Raw genomic sequence first — 23,220 nt, forward strand, 5'->3', positions numbered from 1 at the left:
GCCGCATGGTGGGTGCTGGTCCAGCTGCATGAAAAAGGATTAGCGGGCCTGGACTGCTCAGAGAAAAGGAAAGGGGCTCTGATCCTATTTGATAGCCTTGTAATGGTCTTAATTCCCTCTTGCTAAGGGCCAAGATGAGAAGGCCGCCCTTTGCCCGGTGTTAACAGGGCTAATTCAAACAGCCCCCCTCCAGGTGCTTCCCCAGGACCCAAACTGCAGCCAGCCCTTTTGCAAAAAAAAAGGGGGAAACTCCCCTTTTGCAAACAGCTGGGGAAATGAGTCCAGAGCAGCACCCTTGACAAGCCATAAGGTGAGGAGAAATTCTGCTCCAGCAGCGTTGTCACCAAGAAGCGGGTGGGAAGGTGCAAGGACGGAAATTTCCCCCAGGGCCAGGAGGCAAAGAGACTTGTTCCAGCCTGCACTGTCCCATTAAAAGCCAGTCCAACTGCCTTGATGGCTCATTTATCTAATTTTCCCTAAGCATGTGCAGGAAGCAGCCGGGGGCTGAGCTCGGGGAAGCGGTGGCAGCAGGAGGAGGGTTGCTAGGGCCTGGGGTTGTGCTGCAGTCAGACATGCAGACAGTTCCTCCCCAGAGATCTGCCCAGACGTGACCCTCTCAGGCGGGGACAATGACTGATAGACTAGCCAAGAGCAGGAGACAGATCCACAGGCACTGAAATTGGGCCACATCAAATAAAATGAAGGAGCCCCCCATCTTTCTCTCCCCAGAATTATTTTACTCTTTGTCTCTTCGCTTTATTTAACGTTGTGGTACAGGCCGGGCCCTGCTCCACAAAGGGCCACGCTCAGGCTCTCAGCAGAGCAGGGGGCAGCTGGGACCAAGCGGTTTCGTGCTGCCGAGACTCTGCTGGCACCAGGATTCAGGCTGGTACCTTGCTGAGACCCTCATTTGGCCTCGCGTTATCCCCTCTCCCTTGTGTTCACACCTACCTCCAGCTGCCACCGAGCAGCACTCGGCCGGAAAACCAAAAGGCTAGGGAGAAGGCTTTGATGGCAGTCGTTCCTGGAGGTTTTCCTTCATGCCCCGGAGCAGGGAGGAAAAGAAAGCAGTGATCGCTGCCCTCCCACCCTGCTTCCATGCAAAATGGGATCCCCTCATTACCGCCTGCGTCCTGCAGAGCTGCTCCTGCTTGGGGCAGCAGGAAATTGCGAACGCACAGCTCACCGCGTGGCCCAAACCAGCCTGGTGGAGATGCTCACCTCAGCCAGCAGGAGCAGCTGGTCCAGAGAAGGTGGATGGGGACAGCGCGGCACAAGGGCTGTTCTCCAGCTCGGCCGCAGGCTCCCTGCAAGGTTCGGTGCAAGTCTCAGGGCCTCCAGGTCTCTGCTTCCCTGGGGATGCAGCCAGGACATCAGCTCGGCCCCGCCTCGCAGAGAGTGCAGGGGGCAGGATCTGTCCCCGCTGCGAGACCTTTCCCTCGCAACGAGAGCGCACCAGACCTGAAACGCAGCTGAAAGCACTGAAAGCCCCAAGAGCTGAGCAGGGCTGAGCGGCAGCCAGGGGACCCCAACTTCGGGGAAGCCGCCGGGCCATGCCTAAGCCGACAGTGCCACCTGCTGCCATTGCACACCCGTCCCCGTCCCACACCGCGGCGCTGGGGACGGGGCCAGCAAAGGCTTTAAAACAGCTCCAGAGCTGCTCACCCCTCTGCTTCCACACGAAGCCACACGTGTGTGACCCCAAGCACCAAGGCGTGCGCTTCCAAGGGAGCCCCACGCACAGGAGACCTGCGGGGCCAGGCAAATGGTTGGTCCCACAAGAAGAACCCCCAGCCACGACACCCCCGCGGTTAATCCCTCGATAACCCAACCGCGTGTGCCGGGCCCCTCTCCCTGATGAGCGAAGTACGCTAGGAGACACCCGGAAAGAGCCTGCAAAGTCAATTAGATTTTTTATTAAATATACATCCTCTCTTGGCACAAATCTTAAAATATATAAACATTATATATAACAAAGTGTCTTCACTGCAATAAAATAGAACTCCAGATCCAAGAAAAGCAGTCCAAATTGACACGCGCACACACATACACACACGCCGATGGTGAGGACATGTCCCGACAAAAGGCATTTAACAGTGTTTGTGCTAAAATATGCATAGACCACACAGGCAGTGAGCAGTGCTGGGAAACCCTGCATCACACGGCATGTAAGGGGGAGGCAGGGGGAGCGGGAGGAAGCGGCCCCTACAATAAAAAGGCTGTTTTGTAGGATGGCCACCTCCTTTTCTCTGGCCCAGTCCGGTCAGGGAGGGTCCGTGACGTGCCCTGGCTCTCTGCAGAGCCCGAGTACGCGGTCAGACACTGCACAAAGGGCACAGGAAGGATTGCACGGCCTTGCCTCCCCTCCTGCCTGCCTGGAACTGGCACCAGACTCGCTCAGGGTCGCCGAAGTGCTTCTGCCCAAAGTTTCCTTTCGTGCCTCACCTGCTTTTGTGTTCATGACACCACAGAGTGAAGATGACAGTGCTCGAGTCCTTCTCGGTGGAAGGCTACAAAAACAGAAGTACCACAATTCTTCCGGAGAAGGCAGGGAACTGCTCTGGAAGAGCTCTCATCGAGTACCAGTGCTACACCACGCCACCCATCCCAGGGCTGGCCGTGACTTCGTGCCTCAGGAGGCTGTGATTCCTCTCCCAATCCTTCCACCACGGTCCCACCAGCACCCAGCCTGTCCTCCCGGGGAACTGGCAGGGAACGCAGGGCAAAGGGGTCTGCAAGAAGCCAGCTCAGGTCCCACCTCTGAACTTTCCTCACCTGACCCTCCGAGCCTCCAGAAGTACAAGCTCTCCCCAAGCCGCCGACCCAGCAAGCAGCCACCGTCACAGAGCACAGTGAGCATCACGTGGAGGTACCGACAGAGGAAATGACAAGCAGCAGCATTTCAAGCATGTGGAGAAGGAAAGGCGCTAGACGGGGCAATTAATTCAAGAACCTTTCAAAAAACCTCCTGCCCCATTACCCAGTGCCTTTAACTTCTTGCCCCCAAACACAGGCATCCTTGCCGGTGAGCAGGAAGCCTCGTTGGGCTGTTTCAGGGATCGCTATCAAAACTGCCGTTTTGTCATTTTGGATGCATTTCATTGGACCTGATTTTCTCGAAGTGCTAGTGCAGGACTAAAGGTGCAGAATCAGGAAGAAAGGGAGAATGGACAAGAAAAAATAAGCACGAATGAATGTTTGGCAGTAATGCATTAGAGAAAATTAAGATACGTGAGTTGAAAATAAAAGCAAGGAATCTGAGAAGAGCAAAAGGAAAAAAAAAATCAGAGAATTTGTGGTAGTAAAGTAGTCCTAAAGAAAAGAAGGACTAGAGGATATTCCTGCTAGACTTGTCTTCCTTCTCAGACCTAAAGGCAACAGACCTTCCTTGCCAGCACACCACAGGCACCTTCCCATTCCAAATCACCATGCCCGAAACTCCTCAGGCACTCATTCCAGGCAGCACAGAGATCTGGAACACGTCACAATTCATGCAAGGATTAAGAGAAGGGAAGAGAACACTCCGTTTCTCCTCTTCTACATTCAAATCAGATAAAAAAAAAAAAAAGCTATTTAAAACAGCCCAAAGCAGTAACACAGTTACTCTTTTGCCCAAGAAACAAAAGCACCAAAACCATTACAGACTGAATTCAGATCTCTCTCTGAATGAGCGCTCAGCCTGTAAAACTTGGAAAACCACGTTTGGCTAAAAGTTCGTTGAATTAAAATCAGGTGCAGCTGCTAATTAAAGAACAGCTTCTCTCAGCTCAGTACTTCCGAGCCTGGCTGTACTTCAGGTCTCGATTCTCAGCTCAGGGTCCTCAGGCTCTAGACGAGCCACCCGCACCGTACTCGTGGTGCAAGGGGGGCAATGCCAGGGCCACCCAGCCAGGAGCTGTCTCCTCCCCAGGCTTCCTGTTCATTTAACACATCAGCTGCACTCCTGATGTGGCAGAAGGTACCCCGTGCAAATCCGTCCTCCTGTTCGGTCCCAAACAAGAGGCTAGTCATCCAGTGTAAATCCTTTCTTAGAACCCAGGAGGAATTAAGCCACCTCTGTTGCCACAGGGGTTCAGTGATGCTCAACACCTCCTAAGACAAGGTCTGCTGCGCTTGCCTCCGACGACCTACCGTACTGGGAGCAAAGCAGCCTGCTCAAGCTTGGACGCCACAATTCTGCCCCCTTTCCTGTTCATACAGTACCCACCAGCTGTGCAGAAAGGGCCGTGCCTTGAACCAGCAGCCTCCAAGCTGAGAGAGAACTTGGCATGGATTGTACTCACAGTCGGACACGCATACACATGTACACACAGTCAACCACTGACTCTCCTCGTTGGTCTGTACCTCACTTTTGTGGTAGGATGCAACTGCCTTCGTGTTTCCTCCCTGGGCCAAACAAGAGAAAGACAAGAGCAGAAGTAATTGGCTTCTCCATTGGAGAAAAGAAATGAGAGCTCTTGCGAAGGACTAAACCTTTCACACCCAAATGAAGAAAACAGATGATAATCTTCCATTAACAACGGGAGCAAAAAAATATACAGATTTCATGGCTACCATCTCTGAAGACTCTTATGACGACACCTAACATTAATTACAAGGTAAATCAGTGACTGCAGTCAAGTTTCACAAGGGAAATCATCATCTGTGGGCTTAGAGGCAGAAATTACTGAGGTTAATACCCCGCCCATCCACAACCATTAAAGTACGATCGACCCCGTGTTTTGGGATCAACACGCATGCTAATACTTCAGAATGCTGACTCTCCACCATGACCACAAAATGGAAGCACAGGTGCTCGATTCCTAGGGAAATATTTGGCATTAGAAGCAAGTTCTGCTCCAAAGAACAAGTGCAAAGACAAAAGAAAGGAGAAAGCTATTTCTACCAATTGTGCAATTACCTCCATTCCCATTAATAAAGCCGTGACACAAGGCTCGAACTACAATGACTAAAATATATACACCAGAGAAGAACAGCTTTTAAATTATGCCTTATTTTTCTTTTGTATGTTATCTCCCCTCTACATGAACTGTATCAGCTGGAAAGGGATTTTTAATCTTGGCTCGTGGAATCGGATTCGCAGAGAAGTCTAAAGCTTGTTGTGACCTCTCTTGCACTCCAAATTTAATACAGGAATGGAACATAAAACAAAACCACCCTCAAATCTCCATTTCTCTGAAGCCTGACTTGAAATAGAAACAATGAAAGGTACTTTACCATTCATTTTCAAATTGCAACTGGAAATGATTGGCACTATATTTCATTTCTGAGGGGTCAATACTGACTGTGGAGCCCATTCTCCTGAGGACACAGTTGGTCCAGAAGAACTCCAGGAACAAAACCAAGTGGGCTCAGGTACGGATTAACGAACGGAGTTGACGCAACCTACGCAGCAGGCAAATGACAACACGGTTGTTCGCAAGCAGGGCCAGCAGCTTTAGGTGACTACTAGGCTGCCTTCACCAGACAGAAACAGCCTTTCAGGGTAGCTAGATCTGCATCACACGTGCATCTTTGAGATGTTTGTTCTTGCAAAACACATAAAGCAGCAACAATAATACTGAAAGATATAGCTGCTCGGAATTTAAGTATGTAACAGTTCTTTTTCTCGTCTAGGGCACAGCCTGCCAAATCCCTCAGAAAATGCTGCCTTTAAGACCATGACAACAATGGAAGGGTGCAGATGGCCCGAAAGCACTACTGCAGTTCAACTCAATCCAGTTTGCGAATCCAGGCACAGCCCCTAGTCAATGACACTGACAAACATAAGAATTTGATTTACAAAACTGCTCAGAACTTTCCTCCCCTGCTGTCTAGTCTTTGGTAATCTCGGAGGGACACTGCAAGCAAGGGATATTTTATGCAACTCAACCCAGAAATGAGAAGAACATTTGAAAAAGGGCAGCATTTCCAGCCACAGCTCACATTCAGCATCCAGAACAAAAGAAGTGACCCGGACCTGTTAAATCCTGCTGTGTCCTGCTTTACAGAGACCCATGCTTACAAGTCAGAGGAATCTGGAATTCCCTACAGATTAACTGGAATATTGCACTTGGCAGACTGCCTCCAGCTAACGCGTGTGCAGTAAGAGCTGCCTACCAGGAGTAGCAGTCACCTCCCAAATTCAGGAGTTCACTCCAACAGCACCGAGTCCTCTCTTTCATCATCCACCACTTCACCTGCCCACAGAGACCAGGTGAGGAGCCAGCAGCAGCATGTGTTTGTTTGAGAGGCTCCACTCCTGGTATCAAAGAATAAGACAGAAGGATGAGGCAGCTACTCTAGAGGACACAGGTCCACAGAACGGTAAGAAGAACTTCTTTTAGGAAAGGGTTAGTTTCAGGTTGAGGTTTCCAAACAACACAGAGGCTCGTTAAAGAGAAAAAAAAAGGGAAAAAAAATGAAGAAAACCACCACCACTACAAAGTGAACAAACAAACAAGAAAGATAAGTTCTCAGCTGCAGGAGAGCACGTACAAAGTGAGGGAACACTAGCATTGCTCTTTCTACACGTGTTGTACTTTTCTCCAGCCAGGGCTGTGGGGATTAAGCTACTACCTTTCAACATTAGTGCTGTGCTGTAATTTACGGAGAAGGATCTGCGTCAGGTCAAAGGTCGTGAAGCTTATTCCCACTGCAATTGGACCTTTGACCCAATTCATGCTGAGTCCTTTGTACAAGCCACGGATTAGTCCCTCTTCTCTTATAATCTCCTGCATGGTGAGAAGGATGGAACTGTATGTGTGTCCCATAACCCCCGCCGTCTGCATTCGTCGGCGCACCACATCCAGGGGGTAGGAAGCCGACTGGCCAATCAAGCCTGCACAGGCACCAAACAGAAGCCGCTCCGGAGGCGATGGCTGCGATTTCCCACTGTGATCTGGGAAAGAGAAAGTAGCAGAGGGTGGAAAGCTTCTCATAATAAGCACATGACTAAGGTCAAGTGGGCTGGGAGCCAGAGAGAGGACTGAGCACCAGAGCCCCTGAGATTTCGTTCCCAGTTTGGAAGTTAGCTGATTTGGGATATAACCAAATCCATTCTGCAGTCAGAACTTGCAGAGGAACAAGGAGGTGCGAGATGGAACTACTACTTTTTTTGCAGCTTGCTTTCTTCAAAAGTCTGGAATTGGCAAGAGGGAGGCACAAGGCATCCTCTGCAAGCACAGAATTTAGCAATTGGCTTCAAGGCCAGGAAAAGGACTTAGACCACTGAATTCAAACACCCCTAATTGGCCAAAAGCCTACACCATTTCATCTGAAAGCAAAGAAAGAGTTGCTTTTACCTGCATGTAGTTTCTTCAGCGTCTCATAGGTGAAGAAGCTAAGCCCGGCATATGGAATCACTCCAAGGATGGTTGGTGTAAATCCTCTATACAACGTCTTCAATCCTTCCTCTCGGGATATTCGGATGAAGACATGAACAATATTGCTGTACCTAGCACGTGGACACAGGAAAACCAAATCTGCGCTAGTTAGTGCCTGCACGTTCGGGTCATATTTCCAACAGGACTTTCTGAAGGATCAACAATTAATTAATTCAGCTCTGAGCTCATCAGACAGCTCAGAAAGGATTTCAGAAGCCTGTCTGCAAATGGAGAAGCCAGTCACAAGCTCTCCTATAGCCCTATCACAATGTGCTGTCCTGTCTATTAGAACTCTTCCAGAGGCATTGTGCCAGCTGGCCTCCTAGCAGGCCAACAAATCGGTTTTTCTAGTGAGGTTTTTGAGTTTCCATCTCCTTCCAGTCCCAGAACTAACCAGGGCTCTGGTCATTTCATCAGTGCTCAGACCCACACAGTAACAGGTTTATTACACCAAAGGCTCCGAGCAAGAAGTGACCCAGAAAATGGGGAAAAAAAAGTCATCTGACCTTAAAAGAAAGTTCTGCATTTGTTCATGGTGCTAATACTTGCTTTCATTAGGCACTTACATCTCCTTCGGCGTGACAGCCATTCGAGCACGGACCATATCCAAGGGGTAGGTTAACATGGCAGCCGTTGTGCCTGCCAGAGAGCCAGCAATGAATCGAGGAAAGGGTGTCAGCGCTCTAAAGTAAGGTGAGAGAAGAGACCAAACAGATCACCTGGAGCTGGTAACGCTATGTGGCTTTTCAGCACGGCTCTACTCTGTCAGCTACTGAATCCCTATGCCCGTGTACTAAAGAGAGCTGGGGTGGGATGGGGTGAAGCTGCTGTGGTTTGCCACGGCTATTCAGGACTGAGGCCTCAGAGGACAGTAAGCCTGACTTGGGGGTGTCTCAGATACTACATGCCCAAGAGCAAGAGGCTCAGGCCACATGCACATAGAAAAAGGGCTCAGGTAACAGCACAAGGCTGGATCTCATTGCTTCTCCTGCAAAGAAAAGCTCTTTGTTTTGCCTGCCCACTCACAGCACAGGGAAGCGCTAACTTAATGTCTAGGCCACTTCTTGCTCATGCCTCTAGAAAACAGGGTCTTCTCACCAGTATCTCCCCTGTGCAAGACTAAAGCCTTTTGCTCAGCCCCCTCACACGCCCTGTTCTGCAAACCTATCACGAGAGAAGCTGGCACAACTCTGTACCAACAGCTTTCAACTCAGCAAGCCTGCAAACAGCAGAGAAACGTGCTCCCTCCCTACGACCTACGGTCCCACAAACTGCTCCAACTTCCTCTGCAAGGATCAAAGCCATGCTGCATCTTACTTTCCCTGGAAGCCGTAATAACTCCCCAGGAGCTGCTTGTACTCTTCGTGCGCGCAGAACTGAATGGCAGCATAAGGGATCACACGGACCATGGTGGCTGAGTTCCCCCGCCAGAGACTCCAGAAGCCTTCATTGAGGTAGGTGCGATAAATCAGCCTGTAGGCTTCCTGCAGGCAACGGATCAAAGGTCAGAGCAGGAGATCATGATAAGAGGAGTCCAAACAATAGAGGGGGAAAAGGTGACCCTATAGCTTAACCTTTCCAAATCCTCCTTCCCCCCACAACCTCAGTAAGCTGGTATCAGCTGTTTACACTCACAACCCCGACTCCAGAAAGAGACGGCTAAAACCTCTGCTCTAGGGAGACTGAATCAGCTATGTTAGAGCAAAAAACAAGTGGAGCTAGGAAGACAGAGTTTCACATTCACGACATCTTCATTTTCTCTCTGAGGGCAAAGCGAAGAGCTGGACTGATGATGCACAAACCCACTTTTCAACCCAAATTAATCCTCTTAGCATAAGACAGAAACATTTGGATTACACATATTAGCACAGCACACGTGGAACATCTGCAACGCACATGCAACAAAACATCCAGCAAGCCACGACTGCAACCAGCTCCCAGATTCAAGTTTCCTATATATTCTGAAACAATCCCAGTGGTGGCTGAGAGAGAGAAAGCAACCACTAGAGGAGAATTCCTAGCAGAATATAGCTTGGAGCGGAGCCACATTTACTGTAACGTCACAGGTAGAACCTGGAGCACGAATGAGGACTGAGGCCCTTCAGTGCTTGGCACTGGGCAAAAACATTAACAAGAAAGAGTGCTGTCCTCAACAGTATTATAATTATTAAGTATTATATACTGTTTCCAGCCCTCTGTGCTCTTTCACTATGAGTGTTGCTAATAAAACTCAAACAAGGATGTTATATACAAGCAAAAGGTGCTTTCAGGTCTATTACTACCATTAATTAAACACTTCAGGTCAACAGGAGACAGACATCACCTCACCTTGGCAGAGAATCTTTTTGAAGACACTAAAAAGAAAAAGTGAGTATTAGGGCTTGCGATACATTTAGATTGATCAAAGAAACCATACAGATATGTAAGGAATAAAAATAAAAGCAAAAGAATGAATGCAATAAAAAAAATAAAGATTCTTTATAACAAAGAAAAAAGATTTCCCAAATACACTTTAGCAGATGAGTTCATTTTCCCGCCTACTTTTATGGAAATGCTCAGTTTTTCACTTCTTAAAGCATTAAAAGTAGTAAATAACAATTATAATAAAAAAAAGAAACACCCATAACTGATTTCAGTAGAGCATTTCCATGCACAGGTTCCAGACTAATGCCAGAATCCATCCAAGAGCGGGTCTGTTTAGCGAGGCTCCACGCAACAATGGTTTCATCCTAACAAAACTCAGATGAATGCTCAGTTTCTTTTCTTGCATCCATTCAAATTGACAGCATCTCTTTAACTATGTAATACACAAGGCATTTGGAAGCAAGATTTGTTTGGCATACGGCAGCTCTGTTTTGTAACATTCCTACTGCAGGAAGAAAACCCAGGCTAAAACCCGAACAGCAACGCTAATGAAACGTGGTTCCAATTAAGTGTCTATTGCAGTTTCTTTCAAACTCCTTTGAGACTTGTAACCTCTCAAGTGTATCAAACAATCACATGCAAATACATTTTCACCATGCTGCTCCTTTATGCAATTTAAACTTTTTTTTTTAAAGAACTAAAAACACCTCAATGACCACTTGCAGCTGACTCTGCAATGGAATAAAAATCTTTTCCCCAGCTCCCACAGGAAAATCCTTCACTCTCTCGACCAAGTACCTTCCTAGCTCACACGACCCAAAGATGCTTTCCCTCTTCCCTTTCTGTGAAGAGGGCCTGTAACAAAAACCTCTAGAACAGCAAGAGTAGGAAATCCATTAGATAACAAGAAGTTGGTCAAAACAGGCAATTTTTAGTCATAGCCTTTGCAACAAGCTAAATGGGCCAAACCAAACAGGTCTTTTTATAACACTCAGGCCTGTGCATATTAATGGTGATTTACACGGACAGCTGTTGACTCACCATAATTCTGCAGTTTCCATCTCACCTCTGATCCTGACATTTCCAGCCTTAGATGAACTACGGTGCCTGCTCTGGTGAGAAAGCACAGCACGTCCTCACTGTTGCACAAGCATCTGGTCGCAGACGCAATCCCAGCCTGCACCCACCCGAGGCTTTAGCCCCCCACAGCTTTAACGCCCTGATCTATATCCCTTCCATTCCAGACCTCGGCCCCTGCTATGCCAAGAACGAAAATCACGTCAAATGAAAGTCAATTTAAAATTAAATCTCATCCAGGGATTACAGTAAACCTACCCAATTCGTTCAATCTGGGATGGCAACCAGATTTAAAATTCTTGGCCTCACAAAACGTCTGCTGCATCAACCGTCTGCACCCTTCCCCCTGGGACAATCAACGTAGCTGATGGCTCCTGCACTGAAACAGGGAACTGAAAAGAACCCATGATGGGGTTGAACCCCAAACCCCACTAAATGCACGAGAATTTCCTATTCCCATCAGCTGAATATCATTTTCAGTTACACACTAAGTTTATGGGCTCCAAAAAGCATTTTGTAATACAAAGCTAGGTATGCCAGCCTCATTGTCTCTCGCAGCACTTCTCATAATTAACCTCAACTCTAACCAAACCAATTGAGCTGGAATACAACGCAACTCTTACTAGGGAAGACTGCACACATTCGAGCAGGCACAGCCTGGCATCCAGCCTTCAGCAGGAAACTCAAACAGCTCAATTGCATCCTTCCAGTTTCACCACATCCCCTTACACTGCTCCTTTTCCCTCCTGAAATTATTTCTCCAAGTTGAACAAGCGCAGAAATGTGAAATGATACCAATAATCCCCTCAAACACAGCCTTTCCAGTGTCTGTTTATTCTGCACTCCAAAGCTCTGCCTTATGTCACAGAAGGCACACGGCCACCCAATGCTCACAAGCCACAGTCATCTGCCTCCAACCAGCAGTACGTGCACCCTCATTACACTGAAATAGCAAAACCCCTGCTGACTTGGATCCAGGAGCATGGTCCAGATGAACAGCTGATTAACATCTGCAATAATCCTACCAAAAAAAAAATCAAACAATGGGTTTCCAGACTCGATTCATCGTGGTAATGTCGCTATTCTGTCTGCATCCTGCCAGGTCTCTGCAGGTCGAAGCACTGCAAGACAGGCTGGCCGCACAGGTTTGGTGCTGGTTTGGATTCTGCTAACAATAAAGTAAGAGTATTTTGCAAAAGCCAGCAGGACTTACCTTGAAACATGATTTTCGTCCTATCCAGTGGAGCTACTGCAGTTTTAGCAACAGCACCAGCCAATGCACCAGACATCAGGGAGTTGAGAACCTTCTTTTGCTCCTGGACACCCTGGAGCAAAGTATTGTTTAGCGTGACACGGATGATCCTACACAAAAGTTGTAATATTTACCTCCACCCAAGGACATGGATGAGCCAAACTCAGGTGTGTGCACCCACATTATCCTGCAATCTAAGTCCTATGAGCAAACAAACTCTGTGGTACAGCAACGCCATCGGACACTCGTTGCACTGTGTCCCCAGAAATGCATCTGAATTGTTCTGTCACGTTGTTTGCAAGAACTTCCCCATCCCTTCCAGCCCTGTATGGGAATGTTCTCTACCTGCCAACGCAGGTAGGAGTGCTTTTCAAAAAAGCAAAAAAAAAAAAAAAAAAACCTTCTCAACACTCAACTAAAGAGGTCTCTTTCCTCTGCCAAGGTGCCAAGGACCAAGAATATTCTTTATGGCTCTTGCTTTAGCTTCCCTTCAACAGACAAGGACCAGCAGCCGGCCATTTTCAGTTACTCCATTTCTCAGACAAAATCTCTTCATGAAAGACTTGAGACAGCTAAAAATCAATGCCAGGATTTTGGAAATGTCAACATTCCCTTCAAAATGGCAAATTCCAAGCACAATAAATTCCTGGTCAGTTCATTAAGAACAAAGCTCAGACTTGCCTGCCAAAATGCCAAGTTCCAAGGTCTGCCACCTCTCACAAGCACCGTTTTCTCCTTATTAAGGATTTCTAAAAGCTAAGTCACTAGCTGCTCATGATTTAGCCATGTACAGAAGTTAAATTTCTCTCTTGCCCTTCTAGTAACACACATTGTCCCCCAGATCCCAGGAATAAAACACGACAGGCTTCCTACTATGATAAATGGAATGGAAGCGTTTCTGTTATTGACATTCCTGCCACAGCTCATATTTATAAAGCAGCTATCTTCTCATAACACATGGGCAGAAAGCAAGTAAATGACTTGAAATCTAACACCGTGAAGGTTACGGACTGAAAGACAAGTCAAGCCCGGGTTTAAGAATGTTAACTTTTGATATGCTTTGTGTTTTCACAGAGGAGTTAACAATTTATTTTTTTTTTTATTTTTACCCCCTCAGAATGCTTCCCAGCTAAAAAAAGTTAATTTTTATTACAGAAATACATGGTTCAGTTCAATTTTCCTGTCCAGTCTCTGCCTGTTGGGTGCCAAATGCAAGGTTAGCCACGCACAGGCAGCGCTGTGTGAACTTCAGCCCAAGTTCTGGCCTCACACCTCTAGTGAGGCGATTCCACACGAGCAGAAACCCTGATCTAAACCAGAGCAAGGTTCACTGCAACTTTCTCTCCCAGTGTTTCTAACAGGAGCCTATTAACACAAGAGCAGGAAAGCAATGCTTATGGCTCTCTTCCCAGCTCTTCCACTGAAGACATAACAAGACGTAACCTTGAACAAGGAACACAGCCCTGCCTGCCTGTCAGCTCCGAGCCATGCCCAGCCTCTTCCCAGAGGGCTGGAGCCACTTGGCTGTCCTCAGAGAAAGCCCAAGTGACACGTTACGGGGCTTGTACATACACTGCAGCTCTTTCAGGACTCCGCAGCTCAAATCTCATTGAGATGCTTCCTTTAGAGCAGCCACCCAGCTCTCCTCTCAGCCCCACTGCATGCATCCCCAAACCCCCTGCTCTTACCTCTGAAGGAAGATGAGTTGATGCAACTGGCTCCACATCCTGCCGTTTGAAATCCACTTGACCTTCTCTCACACCATTACCCATACCAGTTGCACTTACAAGCGGGCAGGAGACCTACGGCTCCTATGTTGAAAACAAGAACAAAGCAAGCGTTAGCGTCAGAAGCAGCGAATACCCCGGTAACAAGAAAACCTGGGCAGGAAGGAAGGGTGACTGACTCACAGGGCCATTTTCAGCAGGAAAACCCCAGTCCCAAGCTCCCAGAAGAGCCTTCCTTAGAGGTGCAAGGATGTGTGTGAGGGGAACTGGGGGAGGAAGGTGCTTCGGTGCTATCTAAGAACCGTGCCATTGATCACATTCGCTCTTTTCACTCCCTAAGGAACTCAGCTGCAAGTTTCAAAATCAAATGCACAGTTTCTAGGAGCAAAGAAACAGATCCTGTTCTGCCCTCTTCTATTGCTCACAGGGAGGATTTTGGTCGCTGCCCATTCTGCCTGCTCTAGATCATTCAGATATTGGAGAAGACATATTGAAATTTAAAACCCGGGCCTGGAAAATGGAAGAAGTCGTCACAGCAGTCCATCCAGAAAGCCTGCCATAAGCAACTGGAGGTTATTTTAAGGAGCAGATAGCTCCAATGCCTCACACGTGCCATAAGGGCTATTTTGATGACAGTGCCGATTTGACTGAGAGCAGCGCGGCGGTGACTTCAGAACTCCTTTTCTCCCAGCTGCAGTGCACGTGTGCTCGTAGCCAGTGAGACAGCGTGGTTTGCACAGATGTTTCTCGCTGCGAAACAAGCTCTCGTTTGTCTCATGAAAGGAAAGGTCAGTCTAACCTTAGCTGCAGAGCATAAATGCAGAGATAGCTTCTATTTAAAGTATTAGCACTTTGGCATCTGGCTTTCTAGTATTTCTGCTTTTTTGATGCAAGTTTTCATCCTGAGTTATGCAGAAAGGAAAGGGCTAAAGCCTGAAAAACTTGAGCTGGCACAGAAAGTCAGTCTCCCCGTTTTGAGTCTATTCACAAACGGGGCGTAACTACAAAGATCAGTTTTCTAAGTGACGAGACCGCTCCAACAGCCCCTTTTCCCCATCTTTAGCTTCCTTTCAAGGAATGCGCTATTAGGAAATCTCAATTCCCCGACTGCTCCCCGGTTCTAGCACAGCCTTCTTGCGTGTCCTCCAGCAAGTTGCTTCACCTCTGCCCCGTCTGATGCCTAGGAAACCCGAGGCACAACAGCTTGCTTACTTGGAAAGGCCGTCTCAAGACCTTTTTTTTTTTTTCCTTTCCTTTTTAACAATCTCAAGACGTTATATGCTTGTCAGCACCTTTCATACTTGCTGACCTATTTTTTTCCCCCCCACATCGCTCTCATAAATTAGTGCCAGACTTCACTTTCAAAACCCCTTGGTTGCAGCGGAGATATTAACGGAAAGCCAGAGCCAGATCAGCTCTGTCTGTATTCGTGCATGACCAATTTGTGATGATGAAGCTAGGCATGACCCACGCGCTCACTCCAAGGGAGGACAAACACGCCTGGGCATCTTTAATAGCAGACATCACTTGCTAGAGCTCTGGGAAGACACTTATCAACGTGCTTACAACTCCTGAGGGTGTTTTCAAAAAGAGGAGCTCTCAGGATGCTGCTCAGAGAGTAATAACTCAAGGTTTTAATGAAAGATAACATCTGATAGTCCGAAGCACGACCTAAATGGCATCGCCATTTGCACCTGAAGAGTTCTATCGTGGACGCCTGGTCACATCAGACCGTGAACTAAAATTCCTGTAAGGCTCAGGACCGAAGATGATTCGTAGCACTGCGGAAAAAAGCACTTCATTAAATTATTTTGAAGAACACAGTCTGTTGATTATTCCTAATTACCGTCTCTGCTTATTTCCTTTCCTTCTCATCTCACGTACCTGGAAAATTTATTGTAAAGTGATGTCTTTCAGCAAAAGCCTGAGAGAAATCACAGGCAGAGATATTATCCCCAGCTATTTCAAAAAAAGAAATGTAGGTCACAATATCAGATTTATCTCTACCAAAAATAAACCCATAAAAATAGAACTCATGCTAAAGAGCTTAGGAATGCAATCTACAACTTTGTTTTAAGATGTGATTTTGGAAGATGATTGAGAAAGACGACTAAAAGGAAATCTCAAATACTAAGCTGCTATTATGAGGCCTGGACCTATTTTAGAACATGCACGTCTGTAAAGATGATATCCATTTACTCGACTATATTCTCTTTGATACTCTTCAGAGCTGCTCTGTTCTTTATTTTTAGTGTCTGATGCCCTGATTTACAAACACCTGTCTATATGCTCAGTTTTACACATTAAAACTGCCCACGTGCTCTACAGGAATATAAGCCCTGAACTCGCAGAGCCTTAAATGCAAAAGAACAAAAGCAGTATTTATTATTTGTAGTCCCATTTGCTCGCTTCAAAGCAACACAATATTTTATTTTGGAGTTGGGCTGGATTCTGACTTTGTTATTAACCAAATCCTGGCTGTTACGACTAATGATGCACATCAGAGACAGAGAATAGAACTCTGCTTTTAAGTTTCACTGTGAATCTGTAGGGCCCAGCCATCAGAAACCAGACATTATCTTGCATATATATATACACACACACACACACACATATATATACATATATATATCAGGCTCCTTCATTAAGTAATCCACAGAAACCCAATCCAGAGCAGCTGGACATTTTTAAGATCTTTGTATTTTGTATAGACCCATACGCAGCCATTACTTACACTTCCAAAGCCAAGGGAAACAAGAAAAAATAGCTGCAGATCAGATTGGCTTTTTATACCATGCTTCTGTGTTATTTATATTGTAGTTACACGAGTCTGTGTCACATATCTGTAGCCAGACTCCTCATACAAGCTGTAGAGCAAAGCATTCCCCTAAAGAATGCATAATCAGAGAGGAAAACTGCTGGCGAATGCAGGTTCAAGAGTTAAAGAGGTTTCATGAGTAACATACACCTTGTTTTTACAACAAAGCTCACGAGAGTTTATTGAAAGCACAAAGCACCTACTCTGGCATCCAGTTTCAACTCCACCACAAAATGCTGCCTGTAACTCAGCCGTGCTAACTCGCAGGCACAGATTAAAGCTTATTTACTAAGTTGCAAAAGAGGAAAGCTCAAGCCCTCCCTTCTGGCGGCGGCACCTTAGACAAGCCGACGAACTTCGCTGCAATGGACTCTTTCCTGATCGTCCTTTGAGCCTCGGGACTCTTTCTAGAGATGCTGCCCGGACCCTGGCAATTGCAGGAGCATCTGTGTGCTAAAACAAGTTCCATTCTCTGCATACCACGAGACGCAGAGAATATGCTCTGCACATTAAAAACCGGAGCATTGTTAGCCTTCCCTTCCCATTCTCCCAGCTCTCTCTAGCGGCACTTAATGAATACCTGAACAAGTTCAATCAAGCTGTCAAATTGACTTGCTGACAAGTTAGACATTCTACTTTTCTTGGTGGTGATTTTGATTAAAAGGACAGGCGAGACAGAATCGAGTTATTCAGATGATAAAAGCAACCTACTAGGAAGAATGTCTTACAGGCAGGTGCCAGTTCATTGCCCAAAGCAGGGGGGGATTCAGAGAAAAACAACTCCAGCTCTCGAAGTCACTTGTGAATCCAATCATGTTCGAATGAAATAGCTACAACAGCACCATATTTGAAATTACACAGCCTTCAGATAATTAGTTTCTCATCAGAAGAGCCAAGGCGCTTCAGAGACCAGCATCACAACCAAGGATCGAGCCCAAGTTCTCCAGTTAGGGCGTTCAAAATTAAGATCACGTCGCTAAAGAGAAGGTTTGCAGCTCATCATGCATTCGCCTATTTCACAATTAAACCTTATTTAGAAGTCGGACTTCACGTCACTACGACACGACCAGCCCCAAATCCCTCCTTTATGTGTTTTGCCAGGTAGGCACGCACGTTCCTGCAGCAGCTCAGCCCCAAAAACCTGCAGGAGGAGCAGGCAGAGGAAGGTGCAGGGCCGGGCTTTGCACCAAACTCACAGCTGGCCGGGAGGACGTCGCGCTCCTCATCCTCTCCACAGTGCTCCCGTTCTGCCAGCACCTTTGGCAGACCTGAAACTACCTGTTTATAGCAAAATGCCTTAACCACAAGAGCAGCCCCAGTCATTACGGTTTTCACAGTAGTAGGCAGGCAGAAAACAGCAGAAGTCTGGGCACCCAGCCCAGAGACTGGCTGGCAACGTGTCATTACCAAAAAAACATGTTTGTCTGCTACTCCCCGGTGGAATTTAGACCTGTCACAAAACACTAAGATTTCTGAAAGAATGTCATCTATCCAGCGAGAACAGCAGATAGATTGCAAAGCAAACAGTCATCACCAGCAGCTATCTGAATGCCAACGGCTGCTATTTTCTAAGAAATGTTTGCTTTTTGCTCAGACAACCCCAGCAGCAATTACAATAGGAGTTCAGAGCGCTGGACATGGGAGTGCCCTGACAGCCAGGTAAAGGTAAAACCACACCACTTCAGCAGCCAAGAGCTGCTATGACTCTGTGCCACACGAAATGCACTCCATTCATGAGACAGGCAGAAGAACCTCAGCCCTGCTACCCACTTCTCTCCAATCGCCACCAAAAATGCGGATTGTTACCTGCTCCTGAGGACAGAAAGCAAGCAGCACCCAGGAGCTCGCAGCATTTTTTTATTCACCGACTGGGAGTTGTGGGCAGACAGCTTGCGATGCAGGAGGATTACGGCAGCCCTGGCAGCAGGTTCCTGCCATTAAAACGTGAAGAGTAAAAAGGGATCTCTGCAACCACCGCATCCACGTGGCTTCCAGCCCGGAGCTCTTCACAAGTTTACCAGCACAGAGTGCATCAAGCATCCCAGAAAAGGACCTGCAACGCACGCGGACTTAGGAATGACACAAAAACGAGACAAATTTTGCATTAAACCAAATAAATTCAAACCAGATAAATTCAAAGTGAAGTACTTCATTGCCTATGGTATAACAAAGACAGTTACTTTAGGTTTTCACTTGCTTATACTTCCTAAAGGCCTAGTAATAACAGCAGGATTTCTGCTCTGCCTCTGATACACAAACATTCAAACCTCTCTTACACGTGGTTCCCCAGACGATGTCCTCCTCGAGAAGGAACACACCGATTGCTGTGGACTGCACGGCACCCGTCGCACTTCCAGCCCACAGGCACTGCACGAGCCCGATGTCACAGCTGAATCACCGAATCGTAAGGGTTGGAGGGGACCTCAAGAGATCGCCGCGTGCAACCCCCCTGCCAAAGCTCACCTCTGGGGCAGCGCACTGACCGACTCCACGCAGGTAAAGTCACTGGGACGACTCCCCTCAGACACGTCAGCTTCTCGCATTACTCCAGAGCTATCCAGTTCCTTAGTTTTCCTTTTTTACTGCGTTGTTAACGCCACTTGATAAAAGCATATAATTAAATCGGGGGAAAAAAAAGAAAACCGAGAGGGTTCCCGCAGAAATCTTCACACGTTTTTCCCAGGCAGGCTGAAGTTAAACAGTACCCAGGGAAGTCACTCAATTAGGTTGCCTTCGATTGTTAAACTGAGCAATTGAGCCTGACAGAGAAAGAGACGTGGTAAGAGCTGAGATTACTGCAGCCTTAAATTCACCCTTGGAGCAAAAGCATCTCAGAAAAATCACAGAAAAAAGGGCTGGAACGCTCAGAAGAGGGGGATGAACTATAACTAGACGGCCCCCTGAGGTCCATCTTTGCCTTCCAGTTTGATTAAGCCATTAAAAATCAAAACCAGATATGCCCTGCAGACTCAGCTCTCTTCAGTCACATTCATCTTGCAGTTGCATATAAATCTGATCCCAAAACATTAGCTCTGAGTAGTCCGTTGCATTTTTCCTTTAAAGGCCTGTACAGAAACTGTCAGCATGACTTTAAAGAATCATTGACAATCTAATTAAAAGACTCACCAAAGGATAGTATCTGGAAGTGTTTAATTTTTCACATGCTTTCTTAGCTCCAAAGTACGAAACGAATGCTCCTCCTCCCTCCCTCAGCCAGAGAGGACTCAAAGCTGCCAGTAAAACAGGATGAAGATACAAATTCTTTGCATGGTTTTAGATTACCTGACTCCAGGCAGTTGCTGAACACTGAGGAGCAACATCTAAACCTCTGCTAGCGAGGGCAGCTTGGCTATTCACAGGAGTCTAAGAGATTCACGTCTTGAACTAAGCTTGGAACGAATGCATGAGCCACGAACAGAGAAAATCTTGGCAAGAAAAAACAGTGCCTCATTCTTCGGTTTGTAAGAGACGCCTGTTGCTGGGAACACCTCGACAATGCTCTCCACAGCCAAAAACCCGAAGGCCGGCTCTTATCTGCAAGGCAGACAACCGCTTTATCTGCAGGGGACTGAATGGCTGAGGCCTTCTGCTGAATCCACTCCTTTTGTCAGGCAGGGATCACCTCCCTTTAGAAACAGAAGGCAGTAAACAAACAAATAAAACAGGCACACGAGGTCCCAAAGCGCCAGATCCCAGCAGAGTCAAAATTTCTGAACTCAAACTGAGATTATTTGAAACACAAGCAACAAAATGAGCTATCTTTGCCAGGAACTATTTCAATACAGTAACTGATAATTACAGTCTCCGCTCTAAAATCCTGATGTTTTAAAACACACGTGGAAAACAGAACGAACTGACATCTTCCATCATTAAGAAGAAGCCACAAGCGTCCCAAGCAGGTGACATTTGCTAACCTCAACGCTTTCCACATCGACTATCGGAATCACGCCAGGCCACGAGCCCCACCCCGCTGCTGCGGTCACCTCTTGCATACAAGCAGTTGAGGCAGAGCTGAGCATCCCTCTGCTCAGGGCGCTGCACATTTCGATTGAGGTTGTTAGCCTAGCAGCACTAACCCTCCCACGACACCGACACACCTTCATCATTAATTGCTCAACAGCAAGGAGGAGCAGATTTAAAGTGTAACTAGAGAGCAGAGCAGTCCTCCAGCACTCGTTTTTTCTCGTGACCTGGAGTAAGTTGTTCGCATTTCAGTTCGCCTTTCCGTAACAAGTAATCTCCCCTCATAAGACGGTCACCAGGAAGATTTATATAGCATCTGGAAAATAGAAAACACTGCGGTGGGAAGTACTGGCATCGGTTTCACGCAAGGAAGGTGTAAACCTAAATGCATCTTCATACAACAAACAGCAAAGTCACTCGAAGAAAGTCCTTTCTGGGTCATGAGCTTTTTTTCTGACAGCAAACCTGCCTGACCTGTACCGAGCCCATCTGCTTCATCAGGTAACCACACACCCAAGGCCGCAGCGGTGCCCGCCTTGCATTTTAGGTGACCTCTCCAAACAAAGGTTCATTTGGGTAAACTTACCCAAAAACGCGCGTTCTCGGTTGGGCCCGCCTGAGCCAACGCACAAGCTACAGCTGCAGGTCAAGCAAAAAGAGATGACTGCAGCTCCTGACTCATCCCACGGCGCTATCGGGAGCTGAAATTCCCCTGCCCGAAGCAATCACTGGGGCCAGAGAGTTCCTGCTGAAATCCAACACCAAGGACAGTCCCGTCCCGTCCCCCCTCCACGGCAGCTCTCTTCCAGACCAGCCTTCAGAGATCCTAAATGATGATTTTAACTTGTGTTCAATATTCACAGCCCTAGTGGGATGTAGGTAAGGATGCTCAGAGTTAGCCAGAACCCAGCCCTGGCATTCTGGACACCCAACCCTAGGATTATTTTTAAGCACGCTCACCCGCAGATTGTTGGTGTGACTCCACCGACCCGCTGGTACCCTTATTACTTGGTCTCCCTTCCCGCAGCTGTTTTGCAACACCCACAGACGTCTCTCCTGTTCCTTTATGCACGCCCTTCTCCCAAACCAGAGGCACTTAAAAACCAGAATGTTTTCCAACGCTCTAAACCCACCAAACCACACGCAAAAACACGTCGCAAAAAGCACACAGCGTCCAGAAAAAGCTCTGCACTCAACGTGCGTGAAGCACGGGAATCCAACCAAAAAGAGCCAAGTGACGGCGGGCTCCAAACCCTCTGTAAATTCACAGCCACCGGGAAGGGGACAGCCAGGCAAACCCAAACACAGCTCCACCTCCCCCAACCTTCACGGGAACACAGGTTTTAGGTCAATTAAGTGATGGGGGAACCAGGTGCCAGGCTGGTGGTGCAGCAGGTTACGCCGCAAAGATGCCACAACCCCCAGCGTTGGCCACGGGTCTTCTCGCCTTCCAGCTTCACCCAACCCGAGCCGTGTCTCCCATCCCCAAATGTGAAGGAAAGCCCCCCCTGACAGGGGAAAATCACCCCGCTCTGCAACTTCTGGCTTACGCTGGAGTGGGATAAAAGCGAGAAGGCACCGAGGTCCATGTTTATCGCCTCCTGTGCCCTGTGACATCCACCCCACAGCAGAAACACCTGGCGCTATCGGCTCCACACCTGCTCGAGAGGAGCAGAAATCCCCACACCGACCATTTTTCACATCCAAGGGCGCAGCTGGAGACGCGAGCGTGCCCTCCCGAGCCCGGCTTCCACCCAAGGGCTTCGAAGGAGAAGCGGAGCCTGCGAGGAGCTCGCCTCAGGCACCCGCCTGGCACCGGGGGGGGGGGGGAATGGAGATAACGGGGCTGGGTGGGGGTAACGGGGCCGGGGGGTAATAGGGCAAGGGGGTAACGGGGCCGGGAAGGGAGGGGGTAGAAGGGTGAGGGGGTAACGGGGCCGGCCCCGCAGCCCCCCCCGGACCCCCTCAGCCCCCCAGAGACCCCCTCAGCCCCCCGGGGATCCCCTCACGCCGCAGGACGGCCGCAGCCCCCCCCCACGTCCCCACGGGGCGGAGAAGCTGCGAAACCCAACCGGCGTCCCCCCGGCCCTTCCCGGGCCTCGAGGCCGCGGAGCCGGGCGGACAGGGCCCGTCCGGGACCCGGCAGCGGGGTGCGGGGGCCCCGCTCCCGGCCCGCACTCACCGGGGCTCGGCTCCGCTCCGCGCTCGGCCGCGCTCTGCTCCCGGCCGCCAGGCCTCCTCCCCCCTCCCACCCCCGGCAGGGCTTCGGAGGAGGCGGGGCCTTTCCAGCCGGGCAGCCAATCAGCGCCGAGGGGCCGAGGTGCCGCGCGAGCCGAGTGGCCGAGAGGTGGCTGACGGGCGCGGCGGGAGGCCAATGGGAGGCGGGCTGCGTTGGGCTGCGGGTGGAGGGGCGGGGCGCGGGTCCCAGCGCAAAACGCGCGCAGGTGGCGGCGCAGAAAGCGCGCAGGTAGCGCGCAAAAAGCGCGCAGGGCGCCGAGCAGCGCCTGGGAGCGGTTTGAGGGGCCTGGGGTGTGCAGGATGGTCCCCGGCTGCCCCCCATCCTCCCTGGCGGGGTGTCCTGCCCGGCCCCTGGTCCTGCAGGGCAGCGCGGTGCCTCGCCCCCCACCCCCGGTCCCCAGGGGCAGCGCCGCTTCT

General features: G+C 48.7%; 1 protein-coding gene across 4 annotated transcripts; it reads right to left on the reverse strand.

The window, feature by feature from the left end:
- Positions 1 to 1,896: 1,896 nt before the first annotated feature.
- On the reverse strand, positions 1,897 to 22,911 carry SLC25A42 (solute carrier family 25 member 42). Of its 4 annotated transcripts, XM_040537231.1 has the most exons (9): positions 22,748 to 22,804; positions 16,802 to 16,806; positions 13,746 to 13,868; positions 12,019 to 12,130; positions 9,693 to 9,718; positions 8,682 to 8,848; positions 7,931 to 8,047; positions 7,284 to 7,435; positions 1,897 to 6,880 (listed from the first exon to the last, which is right to left on the reverse strand). In XM_040537231.1, exons 3-9 carry the CDS (start codon positions 13,827 to 13,829, stop codon positions 6,555 to 6,557), a joined length of 984 nt encoding a protein of 327 aa, XP_040393165.1. In that variant the 5' UTR covers positions 13,830 to 13,868; positions 16,802 to 16,806; positions 22,748 to 22,804; the 3' UTR covers positions 1,897 to 6,554. The 4 variants fall into 4 exon arrangements, with proteins under 4 accessions (XP_040393165.1, XP_040393163.1, XP_040393164.1 ...); XM_040537229.1 differs by lacking the exon at positions 16,802 to 16,806 and having other exon boundaries at positions 22,748 to 22,910; XM_040537230.1 differs by lacking the exon at positions 16,802 to 16,806 and having other exon boundaries at positions 13,746 to 13,873; positions 22,748 to 22,809.
- Between the last annotated feature and the right edge of the window lie 309 nt (positions 22,912 to 23,220).

The sequence above is a fragment of the Cygnus olor genome, chromosome 26 (genome assembly GCF_009769625.2).
Source record: "Cygnus olor isolate bCygOlo1 chromosome 26, bCygOlo1.pri.v2, whole genome shotgun sequence".
In the NCBI taxonomy this organism is placed as follows: Eukaryota; Metazoa; Chordata; class Aves; order Anseriformes; family Anatidae; genus Cygnus; species Cygnus olor.